Source organism: Balaenoptera physalus (assembly GCF_965194825.1).
Source record: "Balaenoptera physalus genome assembly, chromosome: 8".
Taxonomy (NCBI): Eukaryota; Metazoa; Chordata; class Mammalia; order Artiodactyla; family Balaenopteridae; genus Balaenoptera; species Balaenoptera physalus.
This window is the reverse complement of record NC_138887.1, coordinates 109,009,432-109,034,129: the sequence shown is the minus strand read 5'-3', so window position 1 is coordinate 109,034,129 and position 24,698 is coordinate 109,009,432. Positions and strand designations below refer to the sequence as shown.

Genomic DNA, 24,698 nt, shown 5'->3' with positions numbered 1-24,698 from the left:
CCTCATAGAATGAGTTTAGGAGTGTTGCTCCCTTTGGAATTTTTGGAAGAGTTTCAGAAGGATAGGTGTTAACTCTTCTCTAAATGTTTGATAGAATTCACCTGTGAAGCCATCTGGTCCTGGACTTTTGTTTGTTGGAAGTTTTTAAATCACAGTTTCAATTTCAGTACTTGTGATTGATCTGTTCATATTTTCTATTTCTTCCTGGTTCAGTCTTGGAAGGTTCTACATTTCTAAGAATTTATCCATTTCTTCTAGGTTGTCCATTTTATTTGCATATAGTTGCTTGTAGTAGTCTCTTATGATCCTTTGTATTTCTGTGGTGTCAGTTGTAACTTCTCCTTTTTCATTTCTAATTTTATTGATTTGAGTTCTCTCCCTGTCTTTCTTGATGAGTCTGGCTAAAAGTTTATCAATTTTGTTTATCTTTTCAAAGAACCAGCTTTTATTTTTTATTTATTTATTTTTAAAATTTTCTGTATATATTTAATCTCCAGTTTCGTTCAACTGCTACACAGTCTTTGTCACACATTTAACGGATATTTATTGAGTTTCTACTATGTACCAGACTCTGTGCTAGAAGAATTAAGACACATTGATTTGATTGATTGGATTTCAAAAAGCTTAGAGTACAGTGGGTATCCAAAGGTTTGATATACATAAAACTTCTTAATAAGGCACTATCATTCTACAATTTTTTCTCAGTTTCTAAATTTGGAGTCTTTTTAAAACTTGGGGAATGACCAAATTAACCAATAGCACTATGATGCTGAAAGCACTTACATTATAAAAAATATACATAATTATTCTGTAATTTATTATAAGGCAAGTATGCAGGGCATTTGCTTAATTATTTTAATAGAGTACTTTGTCCACTTAGGGAGTTAAATTTAAAATATCATGATAAAATCATAATAATTATGACATTTAGGTAACCTCACCTAAACCTATAACTTCAAATAAAATCAGTGACTCCCAAATGTGTATTTTTGGCCAATGGCTTGTTTCTGAGTTTCAGAAACTTGAAACCAATGCCCTGCTATACATTTCTACCTAAGTATCCCTCAAGTACTTCAAGTTCAAAAGGTTCATATATAAACACAATATTTTCTCTTACAGAGCTGCTTTACCCTCAGTACGTTTTAGATTAGTTATTCAACCCAGTCCCAAGAGTTAACCTAATTCCCTGCTTCATTTTTTTTTCACACACACACACTGTATTTTATTTTTACAAGAGATAAATAAACTGACACCAAGCATTGTAAATGGATGACCACAACAAAAGCAACGATGATTGCAATTACCAAACACGAAACACACTCATACTATGTCATAATATTGACATTCAGTCCAGTAATCCTCCACTGTAACAGCTCCTTTACTTTGCAGTGAAAATTGATTTGTATGTTCTTTGCCTCTGAGTCCTTGTGGGATTTTTTTTTTTTATTCAAACAGAAAGTCACAAAAATTATAATCATCCTCATCAGTTCACTCAGTCCCATGTAATTAATTTTTTTATCTTGATCCTTTGTTAACACTTTTACGAATTCATCAGTTTTCCATTAGAGTTCTGAAAATGCTTATTCATTCAGTTCAGCAGTATAGTCAGTTACCAGAAACCTGTACTTGTCAGAGTCTTTTCCATGAATTCCTTGAAGATGAAACCCTTTTATAGGAACATATTTGCAAAAGCATCAGAGTACACCCAGAACTGTCTGAAAATGACAAAAGACTTAAAAATGACCATGCTTAAAGATGTGATGAAAGTTCATAATAATGCAATTGACAAGGAAATTTAGTTATTTCTGAGATATACATCTTTAAGTAATAACTAGAATTATGACTTATAACATTATATCAGAACATATAAGATTTTTAGAAATTTCCTGTAATGTCTGAAACATTTATATTAACATATTTCCATACAAATAACCCAAAGAAAGTTTAGTATTAGTTGTGTTTTTTGTTTGTTTATTTGTTTTTCTATACTGCAGGTTCTTATTAGTCATCAATTTTATACACATCAGTGTATACATGTCAATCCCAATCGCCCAATTCAGCACACCACCATCCCCACCCCACCGCGGTTTTCCCCCCTTGGTGTCCATACGTTTGTTCTCTACATCTGTGTCTCAACTTCTGCCCTGCAAACCGGTTCATCTGTACCATTTTTCTAGGTTGCACATACATGTGTTAATATACGATATTTGTTTTTCTCTTTCTGACTTACTTCACTCTGTATGACAGTCTTTAGATCCATCCACGTCTCAACAAATGACTCAATTTCGTTCCTTTTTATGGCTGAGTAAGTAGTATTCCATTGTATATAGGTACCACAACTTCTTTATCCATTTGTCTGTCGATGGGCATTTAGGTTGCTTCCATGACCTGGCTATTGTAAATAGTGCTGCAATGAACATTGGGGTGCATGTGTCTTTTTGAATTATGGTTTTCTCTGGGTATATGCCCAGTAGTGGGATTGCTGGATCATATGGTAATTCTATTTTTAGTTTTTTAAGGAACCTCCATACTGTTCTCCATGGTGGCTGTATCAGTTTACATTCCCACCAACAGTGCAAGAGGGTTCCCTTTTCTCCACACCCTCTCCAGCATTTGTTGTTTGTAGATTTTCTGATGATGCCCATTCTAACTGGTGTGAGGTGATACCTCATTGTAGTTTTGATTTGCGTTTCTCTAATAATTAGTGATGTTGAGCAGCTTTTCATGTGCTTCTTGGCCATCTGTATATCTTCTTTGGAGAAATGTCTATTTAGGTCTTCTGCCCATTTTTGGATTGGGTTGTTTGTTTCTTTAATATTGAGCTGCATGAGCTGTTTATTTATTTTGGAGATTAATCCTTTGACCGTTGATTCGTTTGCAAATATTTTCTCCCATTCTGAGGGTTGTCTTTTCGTCTTGTTATTGTTTCCATGGCTGTGCAAAAGCTTTGAAGTTTCATTAGGTCCCATTTGTTTATTTTTGTTTTTATTTCCATTACTCTAGGAGGTGGATCAAAAAAGATCTTGCTGTGATTTATGTCAAAGAGTGTTCTGCCTATGTTTTCCTCTAAGAGTTTTATAGTGTCTGGCTTTACATTTAGGTCTTTAATCCATTTTGAGTTTATTTTTGTGTATGGTGTTAGGGAGCGTTCTAATTTCATTCTTTTACATGTAGCTGTCCAGTTTTCCCAGCACCACTTATTGAAGAGACTGTCTTTTCTCCATTGTATATCTTTGCCTCCTTTGTCATAGATTAGTTGACCATAGGTGCATGGGTTTATCTCTGGGCTTTCTATCTTGTTCCATTGATCTATGTTTCTGTTTTTGTGCCAGTACCATATTGTCTTGATTACTGTAGCTTTGTATACAAAGCTTTGTATACTATACAGTATAGTCTGAAGTCAGGGAGTCTGATTCTTCCAGCTCCATTTTTTTCCTTCAAGACTGCTTTGGCTATTCGGGGTCTTTTGTGTCTCCATACAAATTTTAAGATGATTTGTTCCAGTTCCGTAAAAAATGCCATTGGTAATTTGATAGGGATTGCATTGAATCTGTAGATTGTTTTGGGTAGTATAGTCATTTTCACAATATTAATTCTTCCAATGCAAGAACATGGCATATCTCTCCATCTGTTGGTATCATCTTTAATTTCTTTCATCAGTGTCTTATAGTTTTCTGCATACAGGTCTTTTGTCTCCCTAGGTAGCTTTATTCCTAGGTATTTTATTATTTTTTTTGTTGCAATGGTAAATGGGAGTGTTTCCTTAATTTCTCTTTCAGATTTTTCATCATTAGTGTATAGGAATGCAGGAAATTTCTGTGCATTAATTTTGTATCTTGCAACTTTACCAAATTCATTGATTAGCTCTAGTAGTTTTCTGGTGACATTTTTATGATTCTCTATGTATAGTATCATGTCATCTGCAAAAAGTGACAGTTTTACTTCTTCTTTTCCAATTTGTATTCCTTTTATTTCTTTTTCTTCTCTGATGGCCGTGGCTAGGACTTCCAAAACTATGTTGAATAATAGTGGTGAGAGTGGACATCCTTGTCTCGTTCCTGATCTTAGAGGAAATGCTTTCAAGTTTTTCACTGTTGAGAATGATGTTTGCTGTGGGTTTGTCGTATATGGCCTTTATTATGTTGAGGAAGGTTCCCTCTATGCCCACTTTCTGGAGGGCTTTTATCATAAATTGGTGTTGAATTTTGTCTAAAGCTTTTTCTGCATCTATTGAGATGATCATGTGGTTTTTCTTCTTCAGTTTGTTAATATGGTGTACCACATTGATTGATTTGCGTATATTGAAGAATCCTTGCATCCCTGGGATAAATCACACTTGATCATGGTGTATGATCCTTTTAATGTGCTGTTGGATTCTGTTTGCTAGTATTTTGTTGAGGATTTTTGCATCGATATTCATCAGTGATATTGGTCTGTAATTTTCTTTTTTTGTAGTATCTTTGTCTGGTTTTGGTATCAGGGTGATGGTGGCCTCATAGAATGAGTTTGGGAGTGTTCCTTCCTCTGCAATTTTTGGAAGAGTTTGAGAAGGATGGGTGTTAGCTCTTCTCTAAATGTTTGATAGAATTCACCTGTGAAGCCATCTGGTCCTGGACTTTTGTTTGTTGGAAGATTTTAAATCACAGTTTCAATTTCATTACTTGTGATTGGTCTGTTCATATTTTCTGTTTCTTCCTGGTTCAGTCTTGGAATGTTAAACCTTTCTAAGAATTTGTCCATTTCTTCCAGGTTGTCCATTTTATTGGCATAGCATTGCTTGTAGTAGTCTCTTAGGATGCTTTGTATTTCTGCGGTGTCTGTTGTAACGTCTCCTTTTTCATTTCGAATTTTATTGATTTGAGTCCTCTCCCTCTTTTTCTTGATGAGTCTGGCTAATGGTTTATCAATTTTGTTTATCTTCTCAAAGAACCAGCTTTTAGTTTTATTGATCTTTTCTACATCTCTATTTCATTTATTTCTGATCTGATCTTTATGATTTCTTTCCTTTTACTAACTTTGGGTTTTCTTTGTTCTTCTTTCTCTGGTTGTTTTAGGTGTAAGCTTAGGTTTTTTATTTGAGCTTTTTCTTGTTTCCTAAGGTAAGATTACATTGCTATAAACTTCCCTCTTAGAACTGCTTTTGCTGTGTCCCATAGGTTTTAGATCATTGTGTTTTCATTGTCATTTGGCTCTAGGTATTTTTTGATTTCCTCTTTGATTTCTTCAGTGATCCATTGGTTGTTTAGTAACGTATTGTTTAGCCTCCACGTGTTTGTGTTTTTTACAGTTCTTTTTTTTCCTGTAATTGATTTCTCATCTCATAGCACTGGGGTCAGAAAAGATGCTTGCTGTGATTTCAATTTTCTTACATTTACTGAGGCTTGATTTTGTGTCCCAAGATGTGATCTATCCTGAAGAATGTTCCATGTGCACTTGAGAAGAAAGTGTATTCTGCTGTTTTTGGATGGAATCTTCTATAAATATCAATTAAGTGCATCTGGTCTAATGTGTCATTTAAGGTCTGTGTTTCCTTATTGATTTTCAGTCTGGATGATCTATCCATTGATGTAAGTGGGGTGTTAAAGTCCCACACTATTATTGTATTACTGTTGATTTCTCCTTTTCTGGCTGTTAGCATTTGCCGACCCCTGCCTTCTCAGCAGATCCTCCAAGACCCGCAGGTAGGTCCAGCCCAGGATCCTATGGAGTTACTGCTTTGTGTTGGGTCCCAGTGTATTTGAACCCTTGTGAGTGCCCTCCAAGAGTGGAGTCTCTGTTTGCCCCAGGCCTGTGAAGCTCCTGTACTCAAGCCCCACTGGCCTTCAAAGCCAACTGCTCTGGGGGCGTTCCTCCTCCCAGTGCCAGACCCTCAGGCTGGGGAGACTGACGTGGGGCTCAGAACTCTCTTGTGGGAAAATCTTTGTGATATAATTATTTTCCAGTTTGTGAGTTGCCCACCCAGTGGGTATGGGATTTGATTATGTCATGAAAGCACTCCTCCTATGGTCTTGTTGTGGATTTTTTTTGTCTTTGAATGTATAATATCTTTTGTTGGTGGGTTCCAGTCTTTTCTGTTGATTGTTGTTCAGTAGTTAGTTGTGATTTTGGTGTTTTCAGGAGAGGAGGTAAGCTCAAGTCCTTCTACTCCGCCATCTTGTCCAGAATCAAGGGGCTGCTTTTAGTTTGGATGCTTGCTGCTTCTTTCATCAGTGTGTGCTGGCCGTTATCCACTTGATATGGGGTGTGCAGGTGTGGTGACCCTTGTGCAGTCCTAGGATGGTGGGGGCAGCACTTGGCGCCTGCTTGAAGGTCTCATAGTGGCAGCTGTGGCCAGTGCACTCCTGGGACAGCAGGGGCAGGGCTTGGCACCTGCTTGTGGATCTCCTAGGGGTGGCTGTGGTCCGTACACTCCTGGGATGGGAGGGCAGTGCGTGGCACCTGCTCACATGTCTCATAGTGGCAGCTGCGGGCAGTGCACTTCTGGGACAGCAGGGGCAGGGCTTGGTGTCTGCTTGTGGGTTTCCTAGGGGTAGCTGCAGTCTGCACACTCCTGGGACGGGAGGGCAGTCCTTGGCACCTGCTCACGGGTCTTGTAGCGGTGGCGGTGGCTAATGCCCTGCTCCTGTTGGCAGTGTCCTATTGCCTGAGAATGCTCATAGGGAAAGAAGCTCTTATGGTGGTCCTGCCTCTCTCCTTGTGCACCCCCCAATAATGGCATCTTGCCTCTCTGGTGTTCCCAGGCGTCTTCTATGTACACCCTCAGTTGCCACAGTTCAGCCTCTTCAGACTGTCTCTGCACAGCCAACCCCAGTCCTACCCCTGGGTCTGGCCTCTGAAGCCTGAGCTTCAGCACCCAGCCCCCACCTGCAGCAACAGATGAGTGTCTCAGCCTGAGGAGTGCAAGGTGGCAGTGCTGACCTTCTGTGCAAGTTACTTTCTGTTTTGCCTTCCACAAACCGGTTTCTGTGCACTCCTCCAAGGCTCTGAAGCTCCCCCTCCATCCAGGCTGATCTCCCCCACCACTGAGGGGGCTTCCCAGGGTGTAGGAACCTTTCCTTCTTCACAGCTCCTTCCCTGGGGTGCAGGCCCCATCCCAATTCCTTTCTTTTTCTTTTTCCTTTTGTCCTACCTGGTTACATGGAGGTTTCCTTGCCATTTCGGGCAAGAAGTCTGAGGTCTTCTGCCGGTGTTCTGTGTTAATCCTTCTACTTGTAGATCAATTTTTAATGTTTTTGTGGTAGAAGGTGAGCTCCATGTCCTACTCCTCCACCATCTTGATCCCATCTCCATATACTTTTAAAATTGAGATATAACTGACATAATGTTACATTAATTTCAGGTGTACAGCATAGTGATTCCATATATGTATATATTACAAAATGATCACAATAAGTCTAACACCCATCACCATACATACACATTTTTCTTTTCTTGTAATGAGAACTTTTAAGATTTATTCTCTTAGCAACTTTCAAGTATATAATACAGTATTAACTATAGTCCCAATGCTGTACCATACATCCCCAGGACTTACTTATTTTACAACTGGAGGATGTGTACCTTTTGATCCCCTTCACCCATTTCACCCCCACCCCTGCTGCTGGCAACCACCAATCTGTTCTCTGTACCTGTGACAGTGTTTGTTTGTTTTAGATTCCACATAAGTGAGATGATACAGTATTTGTCTTTCTCTATCTGGCTTATTTCACCGAGCATAATGCCCTTAAAGTCCATCCATGCTGTTGTAAGTGCCAGGATTTCCTTCTTTTTTTTATGGCTGAATAATATTCCACTGTATATATATACATACCACATTTACTTTATCCATTCAACCACTGATGGACACTTAGCTTGTTTCCATGTTTTGGCTGTTGCAAATAATGCTTCAATGAACATGGGAGTGCAGATAACTCTTCAAGTTAGTATTTTTGGTTCTTTCAGATAATTACCCAGAACTGGAATAGCTGGATCATATGGTAGTTCTATTTTTAATTTTTTGAGGAACTGCCATACTGTTTTCCATATCGGCTGCACCAGTTTATATTCCCACCATTGGTGAATGTGGGGTCTTAAAGTTCAAAAGTGTTCCCTTTTCTCCACATCCTTACCAGCTCTTGTGATCGCTTGCCTTTTTGATAATAGCTATTTTAACAGGTGTGAGGTGATATCTCACTGTGGTTTTAATTTTCATTTCCCTGATGATTAGTGATATTGAGTAGATTTTCACATACCTGTTGGCCATCTGTATGTCATCTTTGGAAAATTGTCTCTTCATATCCTCTGACCATTTTTACATTGAATTGTTTTCTTGTTATTGAGTTGTATGAGTTTTTTTATATTTTGGATATTATTCATTCATTCATTGGTGAATGTGGGGTATTAAAGTCCCCTACTATTACTGTATTGACATCTATTTCTCCCTTTAGATCTGTTAATATTTGCTTTGTATATTTAGGTGCTCCTGTATGGGGTGCATAAGTATTTACAAATGTTATATATTCTTGTTGGATTGACCCTTTTATTATTATGTAATGACCTTCTTTGTCACTTAAAGTCTATTTTGTCTGATAAAAGTATAGCTACCCTAGCTTTCTTTTTGGTTTCCATTTGCATGGAGTATCTTTTTTCATCCTTTCACTTTCAGTCTGTGTGCATCCTTACATCTGAAGTGAATCTCTTGTAGGCAACATATAGATGGGTCTCGTTTTTTGAAAAATCCATTGTCATTCTGTCTTTTGATTGGAGAATTTAGTCCTTTTACATTTAAAGTAAGTATTGATAGGTATATACTTATTGCCATTTCTCTGTTTTCTGTCTTTGTTCCTTGGTTCATTTCTTTTTGTCTTGCTCTCCCTTTGTGATTTGACAATTTTCTGTCATGCTATGCTTGGATTCCTTTCTCTTTCTCTTTTGTGTATCTACTCTAGGTTTTTGCTTTGTGGCTACAATAAGACTTACATAAGGCATTTTAGAGATACAACAGTTGATTTGATAGCAGCTCCAGTTCAAATGCTTTCTAAAGCTCTACATTTTTACTCTCCACCCACACTTTGTTTTTGATATCACAATTTACATATTTTTATCTTGTGTATCCATTAACACATTATTGTAGTTATAGTTATTTTTACTACTTTGGGAGTGGGCAGAGGGAGAGCAGGAAGATGGCACCAGCCAGTCTTCTGGTCTCTGGAGAGGATTATAGTTGGTCCCTAGATGTGTGTTTAATTAGAAGCCTGCCACCCAGGTTGCAGCTATGAAGATAAGCTTACAGGCCTCTTTCCCAGAAAGAAGGTGTTTCAGTCTGCTGGCTCTCTGCTGCTGTGCCCTGGGGTGTAGGTAGTTAAGAACTCTTTCTCTGTTACAGTCTTGTGGGACCCATAAACATAAACCCTGCTGGCCACCAGAGCCAGGCAATCAAGGGGTGTTCCCTGGGCAGTAGCCACAAAAATGGGGACACCATACATGTACACAAGCTCCTTTTTGGGAGATACCAGAGATTTGGAGCAAGGCAGAGGGACAGCATAAAGATGGCACCTGCCAGCCTTCATCTTTGCAGAGTATTTCAGTAGATGCCTGCCCCACAAGGTGATGGTTTAAAATAAGCAAGTAAGCCTCTTTCACAGAAAGACTGGATGTGTTTCAGTGGGCCGACTCTGCACTGGGCCCCAGGTGGGTAGCCAGGTGAGTCCCTGGGAGCCGTCTAAGGACAATGCTCGGTTTCCTGTAGCCTTGTCTTGTTGTTGTGGATGCAAGCCTTCTTGGCTTTCAAGACTAGATGTTTTGCGGGTTCATCTCTCAGGTGCAGGTCTTAAAAGTTGTGCCAGATGTGGGGTTTGAACCCGTCACTCCTCATGGAGAAGCTCAAGGTTGTGAGTTCCCCTCTTTTTGTGGGTCACTGAACTGGGGGTGAGTTCATGGTAAGATTGTGTCTCAGCCTCTTCCACCCATTTTGATGTGGGGTTTTTTTCTTTGCCCGATGTGTAGGAGTCACTCAGTTAGTTTTGGGGTTTCTTTCAGAGGATATTATTTTGTATGTAGCTGTAGATTCAGTGTGTCTGTGAGAGGAGGTGGGTTCATCTTGAACCCAAACCTTCATGGACTTTTTATAGCCTGCTTTTGGCATGCAACAATATGTTACAGACATTTTTCATGTTGATAAAAATAAAAGTCAAGCCCTTTTTCATGCTGAAAAATGTCATATGTATACTCCAAAAATTACTTTCAAGAACTTTGTCAGTTCTGTATTGTTAAATGTCTAGACTATTTGATATTTGTCTATTATAAACAACAGTTATAAGCACCCTTGTGCTTACATTTTTATCTAACTACGCAATTATCTCTTTAGGATAATTCCTAGAAATTGGATTGGTAGGTCAGGGGGTCTGCTCATTTTCCATTTTGATACACTGTGCTAAAATTCTCTTTGGGAAGGTTGTACCAATGTGGTAGGCCTCGCTGCTTCACATACTGGCCAACTAGTTTTGTTTCTTTTTCATCTTTGCCAATCTTACTGGCAATAAATGATATCTCTTTGATATTGTAATTCACGTTTCTTTGATTAGGAATGAAACTGAACGTTCTTTTCATATTTTAATTGGCTATCTATCTTTTTTAGCTTGTTCACTCAGGTCCTTGTCCATTTTTCAATTTGGTCTTTAATACATTGATTTGTGAGAGTCCTTCATATATATAAAGGATTTTAATCATTTTCCTGACATACTGCAAATGTTCCTCCCAACTTTTTGTTTGTCTTTCCTTCTTGTTTATGGTCCTCTTTCTCTGTACGGAAACTTAGAGTTCATAGACACTCAAATTTATCAATATTCTGGGTTCTATGATTAGAATTCTGAGAATACACATCTCTTTTCTTCCGGTCCTTCTCTGGCCTTGTCTTTTTTGGGGGGAAAAGGTGCGCAAACTTTTTATTGAAATATGACATACATATACAAGTGGCCAAATCATAAGTGTACAACTTAATCAATTTTCTCAGAGTGAAATGTATCCCAAAGTCTGACCCAGAAATCCCTGATGTGCCCTCTTTCAGGCCATCATAGTATTGAAGTGTGAGGTCTAATGCAGGAAACAGCTTTATGATTTCCTATATGGCAGGCCAGTTGTCCTTACACTATTTATTTATTTAACTATTTATTTCATTTATTTACCTATATTTTTACTCATGGATTAGAAATGTCTGCTTTATATTCCCACAATCACTTGGTCTATTTCTAGCCTTGCTATTTTAGTCCATTGATCTGTGTGGTTTCGTCATTGTCATATTCTTTTCATTAGTCAGATGGGGTTTATAGTACATTTTCAAAACTGGTTGTGTAAGCTCCACCTCATTGCTATTCTTTCTCAGATAAGATTTAGAATCATTTGTTTGCAATGTGCCTCCCTTGTCTGCCCAAATCCTATTAAGACGTTAGTTGTTAAGTCATTAAATGTATCCGTTAATTTAGGAAAAATTGACTATTTTTCTTAGTGTTGTCTTCCCATATAAGAACAAGGTTCTTCTCTCCATTTGTTCAATGTTTCTTCTGTGTTCCTTGCTGGGATTTTATTGTTTTCTTCAAATAGATCCTGCACATCTTGTTAAGTTTATTCTTAGGCATTTTAAGGCTTTTCATTGTTATTGCAAATAGATGATTTTCTTTCATTATAACTTCTAGTCTAACATTCTAACTAGTTATTTGTATTTAGAGAGGCTATTAAGTTTTTTGTCTATTGATTTTCAAACCGCCAGCTTACTGAACTCATTCTGATGGGTTTTCATTTGAGTCTCTTTGAGTTTTTCAGGTTTATCATTGTATCTGTCCTGTGATTTCAATCTATCCCTCCGTGTGGAATCCTTCTGGTCAGCATTTTAATGTTAAGATTCCATAGCTGACAAACTGTACTGTGAACTCCATTGACTCACTCTTTCCTCTTCTTTCCTTCCTCCTCACTGTCCTCATTTCCTTCCCCCCACTCACTCGTCCACCCGCTCCAACTGGCTGCAGCCTTCCTGACTCCAACAAAATGCTTGATAAGGTCTCTGTGAGCTCCACGTCTCTAAATCCAAATGTCGTTTTAACCCTCCCTTTTGCGGGACCTCTCCTTCACATACAGTTCTGATGGTCACGCCCTCGTGCTCTGTCCCCTTCCTACGGCATCGTCACCTTGCATTTTGTGGTCTTCCTCCTGCATCTTCCACTTCTCTTTCTCAATCTCTCTGTGGTACACCTTCCTCTACTCTTTCTTTATTATTGAGGATTCTTTATTTTTTTATACAGCAGGTCCTTATTAGTTATCTATTTTATACAAATTAGTGTATGTATGTCAATCCCAATCTCCCAATTCATCCCCGCCCCCCCCCCCCCCCCACTGAGGATTCTTATTGCTCAATATTAGATCCTCATCTTTTCATATTTTACTCTCCACTTAGGTGATTTCACCCATTTTTATGATTTTCATCACCAACTATATGCTCATGACTCCCATCTTTATATCTCTAGTCTAGGCCTTTCTTCTGAGCTGCGATTCATACATCCATTCACCTCCTCAACATTTCTGCTTGAATGTCTCAAACTCACCTTAAATTCACCACGTCCAATAGTAAAATCATGACATTTCTCCCCAAACCCACTCCTCTTCACAGTTTCCATCAGTGCATGGCATCACTACCCAACCTGGAACTGTCCTTTGCTGTTCCCTTCTCTCTCATCATCATAGCCAGTCCCCAAACCACGTGGATTTAACATCCTAATAATAGATGCTGAATCCTTAATCTTATCTCCTTTTCCACCACCAGCACCACTCTGGTTTGAACTACCATCACCTTTCCCTGGATGGGTAAGGTAGCGTCCTGCCTGGTCTCTTCTGTATGCTCTTACTCTCCTTCAACTCATTTTCCTCACCGCATCCGTGTGGATCTTACATTGTTCTTGTGCTTAAACTCTTTATCATCTTGCCCTTGCCATTCCTCAACAATAAAGACCAAAATCCTCAACATGTACTATGGGGCTGTAGTACATGAGTACAATGAGGCCCCCATCTTGTACTCTTACCTGCTTGTAAAATTTCAAACGCAGAAATGTATAACTGAGAAAGGAATAATTTTCTGTAATGCTATCACCAGAGATAACCACCAGTGTATGCCTTAATGGTTTGGGGTATATTCTTCCAGATGCTTTTTTTTTTTTAAAGTTTAATTTTTATTTATTTATTTATTTTTGGCTGTGTTGGGTCTTCGTTTCTGTGCGTGGGCTTTCTCTCGTTGCGGCGAGAGGGGGCCACTCTTCATCGCAGTGCGCGGGCCTCTCACTATCGCGGCCTCTCTTGTTGCAGAGCACAGGCTCCAGATGCGCAGGCTCAGTAGTTGTGGCTCACGGGCCTAGTTGCTCCGCGGCATGTGGGATCTTCCCAGACCAGGGTTCGAACCCGTGTCCCCTGCATTGGCAGGCAGATTCTCAACCACTGAGCCACCAGGGAAGCCCCTTCCAGATGCTTTTTTATGCATATATATTATGTCTCTCTTGGTATATGTTATTATCAGTAATATACCAGAGTTGTATGTGTGTATCTATAAACTTATTACATACATATTATACTAGAGGCTTGTAAATATGTAGGTAGACTTACTTAACAAATGTCTACATCTATCTATATATCTACCTGTTATGGTCACCTGCAGAGACGGATGGAACTTCCCTCCACTCCTCCCCACCCCCCAAAAAAATTGGGGGTCAGATGTTAAGACTGATGTCACATACACACACCAAGAGGGTATGAAAGGTTTATTGTTTAATTACATAGCTGAGATCTCTGGGAGAGCAGGGTAGCCCTCTCAGGCAGATCCAAAATGGCCTGAGAGAGCAGGCAAGGAGATTGGCTGGGGTTTTTCTTGCGGCCAGATTTGTGGGTTTCCATGCTAGGGCAGGGGCTTGTGTGGTTTGAATCTCCTGCCACTACCAAAGGATGAAGCATCCAGACTTTCTTATCAGTTTGTTCAGAAATTGGGGTACAAGGGGAAGAGGGAAGGGTGAGGCTTAAAGGCTGTCAGCAGTCATTAAGCAGAGTCAGACTCCTCTTTACACTATGTATCCACGTGTGTGTGCGTACACATGTGGACAGGCCCATGTTCAGACATACACATACGCAAACCTGTCCATCCATCCGTCTATCCACACACACCTACATATATATCTACATATTGCAACTGCCTTTTCTCATTAATCATCATTTTATGTTAGTGTGTGGAGATCAACCTCATTCTCTTATGTAGGTGCATAGATTTCCATTGTAGGGACGTGTATAATTAGATAGCCATTACCTTGTTGATGAAGTTGTTTCTAATGTTATTTCTCTCTGCTTTTACAAACAACGGGGCACTGAACATCATGCACAACTTTGTAACTGTGCAACTATGTTAGTCATTGAGCTCTCTTATGTTCCGGATACTGTGAAAACCCAGGTCCCAGATTCTTTGACGTGACATTCTAGTGGAGAATAGACAAGGGACAAAGAGTTTGCTAACATGTTCCATATGATTACTGATATAAACACATATAAAACAGGGGAAGGAGATGGTGATGGGAGTGGTCTGCTATATAGGGTGGTTAGGGAGGGCCTCTACAATAGAGCAGAGTCATGTGGGAATGACCATGGAGTATGTCTAAGGAAAAGCATTCTTTTTTTCTTATTTTATAAATTTATTTATTGTATTTATTTTATTTTTGGCTGCATTGGGTCTTCGTTGCTGTGTGCGGGCTTTCTCTAGTTGCAGCGAGCGGGGGCTACTCTTCATTGCGGTGCGCCGGCTTCTCATTGCGGTGCCTTCTCCCGTTGCGGAGCACGGGCTCTAGGCACGCGGGCTTTGGTAGTTGTGGCACGCGGGCTCAGTAGTTGTGACGCACTGGCCTAGTTGCTCTGCGGCATGTGGGATCTTCCCAGACCAGGGCTCGAACCTGTGTCCCCTGCATGGCAGGCGGATTCCTAACCACTGCGCCACCAGGGAAGCCCAGGAAAAGCATTCTTATGTAGAAAAAGCCTACTGGATAATTTTGAGGTCAAAGGGTGTATGTATTTTAAATTACAATGGATCTTTTTAAAAAATTTATATACTCCTTGATATATTAATATTAACACACTCTTTTTTTAATTAATTAATTTATTTGTTTTTATTTTTGGGCTCTGTTGGGTCTTTGTTGCTGCGCACGGGCTTTCTCTAGTTGTGGCGAGCGGCGGCTACTCTTTGTTGCAGTGCGCGGGCTTCTCGTTGTCGTGGCTTCTCTTGTTGCAGAGCACAGGCTCTAGGCGCGGGATTCAGTAGTTGTGGCACAGGGGCTCAGTAGTTGTGGCTCCCAGGCTATAGAGTGCAGACTCAGTAGTTGTGGCTCACTAGCTTAGTTTTTCTGTGGCATGTGGGATCTTCCCGGGCTAGGGATCGAACCCCTGTCCCCTGCATTGGCAGGCGGATTCTTAACCACTGTGCCAACAGGGAAGCCCTTAACACACTCTTAAACAAGCATCCCTGTTCCTTTCCATCATCACTAATAACCCTTTTTTTTAACCTTTTTTGATATGGTGGACAAGAAATCATATCTCATCTTAATTTGTACTTTGTTATTAGTAAGGCTGAGCATCTTTCATCTGTTTATTATCCATTTGTATTTTTTTGGTAAACTGCTTATTTATGGGATTTGCTAAAATTTCTTCAGGCCATTAGCTATTTATTATTATACTACAGATATTTTTTCATTGTTCATGGTTTGCCTTATGATGTTACTATCAAAGTTTTTGGCATGCAAAATATAAATTTTTTTGTAGTCAACTTACCAATTATTTTCACTGAAGGAGTTAGTGTTTTGGGTCATGCTTAATGGCCTTCATTAATCCATATTTCTAAAAATGTTTCTTAAACACTGAAAGTTCAAAGACTTTCAATGTTTCATCTAAAACATTAAATTCTTCGATTTATTCACAATTTACTTATGCTTAAGACCTGAGGTAAAGGTCCAGCTTTAAAAAGCAACAAAACAAACTGATTTAATGAGCCTGATTCAATAAAGCCAAGAGAGAGAACTGGGGAACCAGAGGTCTTCAAGCCTTTTCAGCACTTTTCTTTGGCCAGGCAGAGGAAGAGGCTGCCAAGATTACTAGGAAGCTGGAGAAACAGGAGAAGAAACACCTGAAGAAGGAAAAGAAAAGGCTGGCTGCGATTGCCCCGGCACCTTCAGAAAGCAGCAGTAGGACCCTGGAAGAGTGTGAGGAGACAAGTGAAAGACCCAAAAAGAAGCAAAAGCCCCAGGAGGCTCCTCAGGAGAATGGAATGGAAGACCCATCTGTCTCCTTCTCCAAACCCCCCAAAAACAAATCTTTTTCCGAGGAGGAGCTGGTTAGTAGTGATCTTGAGGAAACAGCTGGCAGTGGAAGTCTTAGCAAGAAGAAGAAATCTTTCCCCAAAGAGGAACCAGTTAGTGACCCTGAAGAGTCAGGAAACAAGAGGTCCCCAGGCAAAAGAGGAAATTCTCTTCCAAGGAGGAGCCACTCAACAAGAGCAGCAGCTCCAAGAAAAAGAAAAAGCTCTGAAACCTTTCCCAGGAAAATTAGAATGGACATTTCCCTAGTAGGGCATAACTTGCAGACATATTTCCCAAGCCATCCCCTATAGCTCAATAAAAACAACAACAACAAAAAACAAAACAAAACAAGCAAACAAAGCAAGAAAACAGTGCTTAGCTGGTTGTTCCCAGGCCATTAATCATCCTTTTGCCTGGCTCCTCTCAGTTGATTTAACATGCCCCTATTATAAAACCAAATTTCCATCAATTCTTGGATCTATTTTGTGACTCATTGTTTTACTGATCTATTTTGGCACTGATATCATATTGTTAATGATTGAAACTTTGTTTAGTGCCCCTTAGCCAAATAACCTCCCCAGATTCCCTCACCCGCACATGTTTTCAGAAGTGTCTTGATTTTTTTAGACATGTTAATGCTTTCAAATTAACTTTAGAATCAGTTTTTCCCCCCAGATTGACTCAAAAATACTACTGGGATTTTGATTGAGAATCCATTAGAGTTACTACAGATTACTTTGAGAACCATTTTTTAAAACAATACTGCATTTTTCTAAGAACTAAACAAATTTATTCAATTTTTCATGTGCCTTAGTAGGGACATGAAAAATATCTTCATATATGTAATACATTTCTTAAGTTCATTCCTAAGTATTTTATTTTTGTTCCTATTTATCTGTGTCCAACAAAGTTAATATGCTGTATTTTCATTCCATTCAATGTTATTTTTTATTTTCCTTGAGACTTCTTTGACCTGTGGACTGTTTAGAAGTGTTTGGAGATTTTCCTGTCATCTTTATTTCTAGCTTTGATAGCATTTGAGTCAGAGAACACATTCTATAATTTCAATTCTTTTAAATCCTTTGAGGTTAATGTTATGGCCCAGAACGAGGTCTATCTTGGTGAATGTTCCACGGGCAGAAAAGAATGTGTATTCTGCTGTTGGTTGGGTGGGTGTTCTATAAATATGTGTCATAAAGTTCTATATCCTGCTGATTTTCTGTCTAGTAGTTCGTCCGTTGAGAGAGGGGTATTGAAGTCTCCAATTATATGTAGATTTGTTTCTCCTTTGTTTTTTCTGAAAGAATGTAATTTGAAGCTCTTTGGTGTATAAACCTTTAGGAGTGTTTTCTTGTTGGACTGAACCTTTTATCTTTGTCCCTGGTCTGGGCTGATTTTTAGAAGTAGAGATTTACAGGTCTCTGTTTTTTGATACAGTGAATCTGGAGTGCGGCCTGCAAATATGCATTTTAACAAAATTCCCAGAAGATTTTCAGTGTTTTTGGTTTATTTGGTTTTTTTGGATATATACCCAGGAATGGAATTGCTGGGTCATATGGTAGTTCTCTTTTTAGTTTTCTGATAAATCTCCATACTGTTTTCCACAGTGGCTGCATTCTCACCAACAGTGCACAAAGGTTCCCTTTTCTCCACATCCTCGCCAACATGTTATTTGTGTTCTTTTTGATTATAGTCATTCTGACAGGTGTGAGGTGATATCTCATTGTAGTTTTGATTTGCATTTCCCTGATTAGCGATGTTGAGTACCTGCTAACATGCAGATGTGCCTGTTAGCCATCTGCATTTCCTCTTTGGCTGGATGATTTTTATAATTAGGTATTACTCAGAGTTCTTGCTTATAAACAGTAGAAATTGACTTTGGTTAACTTAGGCAGAAAGGAATTTATTTTTTGTTTTTTTAATTAATTTTATTTTTGGCCATGCTGTGCAGCATACAGGATCTTAGTTCCCTCACCAGGGATTGAACCTGCGCCCCGTGCAGTGGAAGTGCGGAATCTTAACCACTGGACTGCCAGGGAAGTCCCAGAAAGGAATTTATTGAAAGAATATCCAGTAACACTGACTTGATTGCTAGAGTCCTGCTAGGAAGCAGAGCCCTAAACCCCTCTAGGGAAGCTGAAGAAATGAAGGAATTGCTCTCTCCCTGATCCTAGTTGGTAGAGCACAAAGTTTTATGACCTGAACTTAACCATCAGGCTCTCACACCATTTCAGACTTTGAATCTGGTGCAAAGAATATGAAGTAGAGCTAGTTTAGAATTCAGCCTGGTGGTGGTGAGAATTTTGGTGTCGAAACAGAAGTGGCAGTAATGGCAGAATCTAGATACATGCCTAACTGTGGCATCATTTGGTCATGGTTCAGACTGCCTGGTCTCCTTTGGTTTCTACCCCTTTTCCCTTTTATCATCCTGGTTTCCCAAACTCCTGTTTGGCGAAAATTGTAACATATTTTATTTTGGGAGATAAAATCAGAAAATAATAACTATCACTTGCTAGGTCAACTACGAAATAGTAAATGTGGTTAATATCATGGGTTCTGTTTGCCTGACAAGTGGGATGATTTTCTGTTTTAGAAGGCAAATAGGCGGACTTCCCTGGTGGTCCAGTGGTTAAGACTCTGCGTATCCAATGCAGGGGGTGTGGGTTCGATCCCTGGTTGGGGAACTAAGAGCCCACATACTGTGCGGTGCAGACAAAAAAAAAAAAAAAAAAAGTCAAGTAGGCCTTATACACAGGATGGGCTCTCAAATTGTGTATCTTAGGGGAACCTTAGCGGTGGTGACAGCAGTAGGGACCCGTTATGTGTCAGGGATCTATCTGTGACTTTGGACAAGTAGTCACTTAGCCCTTCCTTACTCTAGGATTATCTGTAAAGTGAAGACGTTGGACTAGACCGAAGACTAGACTAGTGTCTAGGTCTCCAACCTGCACTATTCTGTGACTCTAGAGAGCCTTGTTGTTCCTTAATCATTTCAGTTAACCATCCTTGTGACATTAGTTGACAACTACCCTGTGCTTGGCTTTTTGCTAACTTTGGGCAAAGTCCTAGGGAAGCTGATGTGTGAGATGGAGTGTCTAAACCAGCGGTCCCCAACCTTTTTGGCACCAGGGACTGGTTTTGTGGAAGACAATTTTCCACGGATGGGGGTGTGGGTGGGGGAGATGCCTCAGGCGGTAATGCGAGCGATGGGGAGCGCAGATGAAGCTTCGCTCGCTTGCCCATCACTCACCTCCGGCTGTGCGGCCTGCTTCCTAACAGGCTGCGGACCGGTACCGGTCTGTGGCCTGGGGGTTGGGGACCCCTGGTCTAAACTAACCAGTATCAGGATGAGAATGGTGTCCATTTTTTCTACAGTAAGTTTTGATTGGTTGTGACCCATGAAGTATCATGAACACAGACATGTTATCATTTCAGAGACCATGAGATTACATCTGTTCCCAAAAGACTTGCTCCTGGTTCATCCTGTCAGAACTGAAGAGGGAAAGGAGACTTTTAGCAGAGGGGGTACTGCGGGAAAGGAGAGGGTTACAAGTTAAACAAGCTGAATTGGTATGGGAGAGGGGGTAGGAAAACAGGTAGCTCTCCCATCTTCCCCAGGTACTGGGTTGCTCTGGAGAAGCCTGAGGGGTGAATGCAGGGAGAAGTCTGACTTGGCCAGTGCATATTAATGTCACTCGCAGCTCATGGAAGAGTCACACAAAATTGCCTACAGTAGCTTGGCCCAAATAAATAATAGACCTAGGATGTCAGGAATGCACAAGTTACAGAACAGCTGCAAAGCCCTTTGTTTATGTATTTGGTGAAGTGAATTCTTATTTTCCCTTTAGCATAAAAATCAGTTTAAAAGTGACTGGAGCACAATCTATTTAGTCATTCCTTGTGCTTTGCAGGTTCTCATGAGTGCATCATTTCTGGGAGCCTTGTGTCTTTTCTCATCTGTCTGTGTTGTGTGTGTCATTTCTGCATTTACTCTCCCTATTGAGACCAAAGGACGGGCCCTACAGGTAAGTGATGCAGGACTCTCTTAAGCATTCTCAACTAACACCTTTTGACCAAAGGAAATAAGCTTGGAGTACGGAAATTCTTTTAAGCAGAGGATGATGCCCACGTCTGTGCTAACACAATGGTGCATCTGTTTAGCGGGTTCCAGTAGAAAAACTGGGTATCCAGCGTTCCTGCATATAACTTTGAGCAGCAAACCGATTATTCACTTCAAACCTTTCCTTCCTGTAAAAGTTGACTAACATGAATGATATTATTGACACCTCAGCTTTCTACCCTTCCCACTTTTCTATCTGTTTGTAAGCATTGCTGCAGAGCTAAATGTGGCCAGAGGATCAGAAACACCTATTTGCATTGCCCTTAGGATCACAGGGTCATTACTGTTGGTCCAGCTACCTTTTTCCCCCAATTTTATCAGCTGCCTGTGGTAAGACTGGAGGCAAAAACTTCTGTGCTGGCCCAGTTGTCATCCAATACTAACAGACACAAAGTGCATAAAAAAGGGTATCCCAAAAGTATAAGGTATGCTCCTGGGGGCAAAGTTGTATCAGAGATGGCCTCTCCTAGCCCCCTTAAGGTTGGCTCCATCTCAAAGTACAGCTGGTGGCTCTGTTGTTTCCCTGCCTTAAATGTAAAGCTTGTTGCTGGTATGCAAGGGTGTGTGTGTGTGTGTGTGCACACGCCCACATGGGAAAGGGGGAGAACAGTTGGGGTTAGCTGTACACGGTTGACCACTGAGCAGCAGCGGGGTTAGGAGCACCAACCCTCCAGGCTGTCAAAAATGCCAGTATAACTTATAGTCAGCCTTTGGTATCCAGTTACTCGCATCTGTGGATTCAACCAACCACGGATCGTGGATTGTATAGTACTAGAGTATTTACAATTGGAAAAAAATCCATGTAAACGTGGACCTGCACAATTCAAACCCACGTTATTCAAGGGTTAACTGTAGTTTGATCTGAGCTGCCACATCTAAATGGGACTGTGAAGTCATCGTGCTTCTTTGGCTGAATGTGGCTTGCCTTCTCTCCCATATCCTATTTATAGTGAACCATGGACATTTGTTAATGTCTGTGAGTAGCTGGAAGGTATTTTTGAGTAAAGGCGGTGGGGGGTGGGGTGGGAACAAAACCAAAAAACCCCCGATTTACACCAGTCTTAATGTTTTTTGCTTGCCCTAGATCCAAAATGTGTTATTCCATTTTCCCCCAACTTTTAATCTTTAAGGTAATACTCATTTTAATCACAGATTAGATAACCTGCTATATAATTATAAATTTAGGGCTTTGTTTAGATTCCTTACTTGGAAATGTGACCCATTCATTGAATACCTGAAGCCAGGGATTGAATTAGGTGATTCAAATGATTCCTTTTAATCTTAAATGAAAGGATTGTCACATGCTTCAAACAGATGAGGAAACTAAGGCAAAGGAAAGTTGAGTAACTCGTATAAAGGAACACACTACATACTGTCGGACTGGAATTTAAATTAGATTGCAAAATTAAGTGATGCTAAATCTTATGCTAATTTTCTGTGGTGGTGGCTTTTTTTTTTTAAGTAGTAACAATACATATAAAATGAAACCTGGCTCATCTCACACGCTTTATGGATTTCCAATTCAAGCCCTAATCACTTACGAAGACCATTCCCTCTTCTGTTGACTGGGACTTGGTTTTAGGAGTGTAGTGAAATTATTTTGCATGTACGTTTACAAGACATTAATCAGTCCCTACCACTTTAACATGCGGATACAGTAAATACAATTGTATGGGCATGTAGCCCTTGATGGCTCTGCCACACAATGGCTATATGTCTTTGGGCAAATCTTAAAAGGTGTCTGTGTGTATCTCAGTGTTGTGAGCACTTAACATATGAAACTATCTGGTGACTGATACAATAAAACTTCTAGAAATATTTAAAACATGCCCCAAAATTTAACTTCCAACAGCACAGACAGCATCCCTAATAATTTGGATGAACCAACCTGGTCAATAGTTTAATAGTAGTAATTCCACTTTAGAATGACTCTAAAAAGTCATTTATTTTGATGAACCTGGTAAATTATCAAAAAACATTTGAAAGAAGTATTTATAATGTGACTTTTTTCCTGAATGATGTCTGCATTGCACTAGAATAACTGAATTATAAAGGTACTATTGCACTGTCAGGTACACAAAGGTAAATGTTAGACCCTTAATTCCTTATAAGCGTATTAAAGAACCTTCTATTACTAGTTTTTAGTGCCAGATAGTTGAATATGGAGAAGACTTTTAAAAAAATTAAATGTATTATCTAATAAATTACTTCTTTTTCCAGCAACTTAAATGAATTAAATGAAGACCTGAAAACCTGTGTCTACCAAAGAAGAAAAATATATTTTCATCTTCACGACGAGCTGTGGCACATTTAAAAACAAACAAACACCTGGCTTGGGACTTGCCTGGTGGAACAGTGGTAAGAATCCGCCTGCCAATGCAGGGGACATGAGTTCAAGCCCTGGTCCGGGAAGATCCCACATGCCGTGGAGCAACTAAGCCCCTGTGCCACAACTACTGAGCCTGTGCTCTAGAGCCTGTGAGCCACAACTACTGAAGCCTGTGCACCTACAGCCCGTGCTCCGCAACAAGAGAAGTCACCGCAACGAAGAGTAGCCCCTGCTCGCTGCAGCTAGAGAAAGCCCATGCACAGCAATGAAGACCCAACACAGCCAAAAATAAATAAATAAAATTTATAAAAAAATAAGTTAAAAAACTAAAAACACCTGATTTAATTTCAGTACACTACTTGGTAGTTAAGAAATTGATTATGTATTTTTGAAAAATAAGACACATGAGAATGCAGTAGGTTAGCTGTATATATTGTCTCAGGGAAGAGATCAATAGAGGACTTTTACAAAATATATAAGTTGGCAAAGTGTATCTAGGAGGGATGGGTAGGGGGAAGGTGGCTTTCCTTCCTTGGTGTCAAGTCTGTTCATGTTTATATGAATATGTAATAAATATCAGACAAAACATATACTTGATATTCTCCCATGAGGTTTATAGCAAAAATTGGACTGAAATTTTGTATCTAAGACTTGAATTTGAGGTGGTATCATTAAGCCTTTCAAAACAAATAGAAGTCATCCAACCTGGAAGAAATGGACAAATTCTTAGAAAAGCACAACCTTCCAAGACTGAATCAGGAAGAAATGGAAAATATAAACAGACCAATCACAAGCACTGAAATTGAAACTGTGATTAAAAATCTTCCAACAAACAAAAGCCCAGGACCAGATGGCTTCACAGGTGAATTCTATCAAACATTTAGAGAAGAGCTAACACCTATCCTTCTCAATCTCTTCCAAAATATAGCAGAGGGAGGAACACTCCCAAACTCATTCTAGGAGGCCACCATCACCCTGATACCAAAACCAGACAAAGGTGTCACAAAAAAAACTACAGGCCAATATCACTGATGAACATAGATGCAAAAATCCTCAACAAAACACTAGCAAACAGAATCCAACAGCACATTAAAAGGATCATACAACATGATCAACTGGGGTTTATCCCAGGAATGTAAGGATTCTTCAATATATGCAAATCAATCAATGTGATACACCATATTAACAAATTAAAGGAGAAAAACCATATGATCATCTCAATAGATGCAGAAAGGGCCTTCGACAAAATTCAACACCCATTTATGATAAAAACCCTCCAGAAAGTAGGCATAGACGGAACTTACCTCAACATAATAAAGCCTGTATATGACAAACTCAGAGCCATCATCGTTCTCAATGGTGAAAAACTGAAACCATTTCCACTAAGATCAGGAACAAGACAAGGTTGCCCACTCTCACCACTATTATTCAACATAGTTTTGGAAGTTTTAGCAATCAGAGAAGAAAAAGAAATAAAAGGAATCCAAATTGGAAAAGAAGAAGTAAAACTGTCACTGTTTGCAGATGACATGATACTATACATAGAGAATCCTAAAGATGCCACCAGAAAACTACTAGAGCTAATCAATGAATTTGGTAAAGTAGCAGGAAAAAAAATCAATGCACAGAAACCTCTTGCATTCCTACACACACAGATAATGAGATATCTGAAAGAGAAATTAAGGAAACCCTCCCATTTGCCATTCCAACAAAAAGAATAAAATACCTAGGAATAAACCTACCTAAGAAGACAAAAGACCTGTACACAGAAAACTATAAGACGCTGATGAAAGAAATTAAAGATGATACAAACAGATGGAGAGATATACCATGTTCTTGGGTTGGAAGAATCAACATTGTGAAAATGACCATACTACCCAAAGCAATCTACAGATTCAATGCAATCCCT

At 39.6% G+C, this 24,698-nt stretch overlaps 1 protein-coding gene and 1 long non-coding RNA gene across 2 annotated transcripts in view; one reads left to right on the top strand and one right to left on the bottom strand.

Moving 5' to 3' along the window:
• SVOPL (SVOP like) overlaps nucleotides 1-24,698 on the top strand; it is a gene marked incomplete at its 3' end in the record, with an annotated part of 84,926 nt that overhangs the window by 49,960 nt on the left and 10,268 nt on the right. The window contains 1 exon segment of the mRNA XM_082473193.1: nucleotides 20,252-20,369. Within this exon segment, the coding sequence (XP_082329319.1) occupies nucleotides 20,252-20,369 (118 nt within the window).
• LOC309666083 overlaps nucleotides 473-24,698 on the bottom strand; it is a 30,138-nt gene continuing 5,912 nt past the window's right edge. The window contains exon 2 of the long non-coding RNA XR_014266879.1: nucleotides 473-14,477. This is a non-coding gene — a long non-coding RNA (uncharacterized lncRNA). The remainder of the gene's footprint in view (nucleotides 14,478-24,698) is intronic.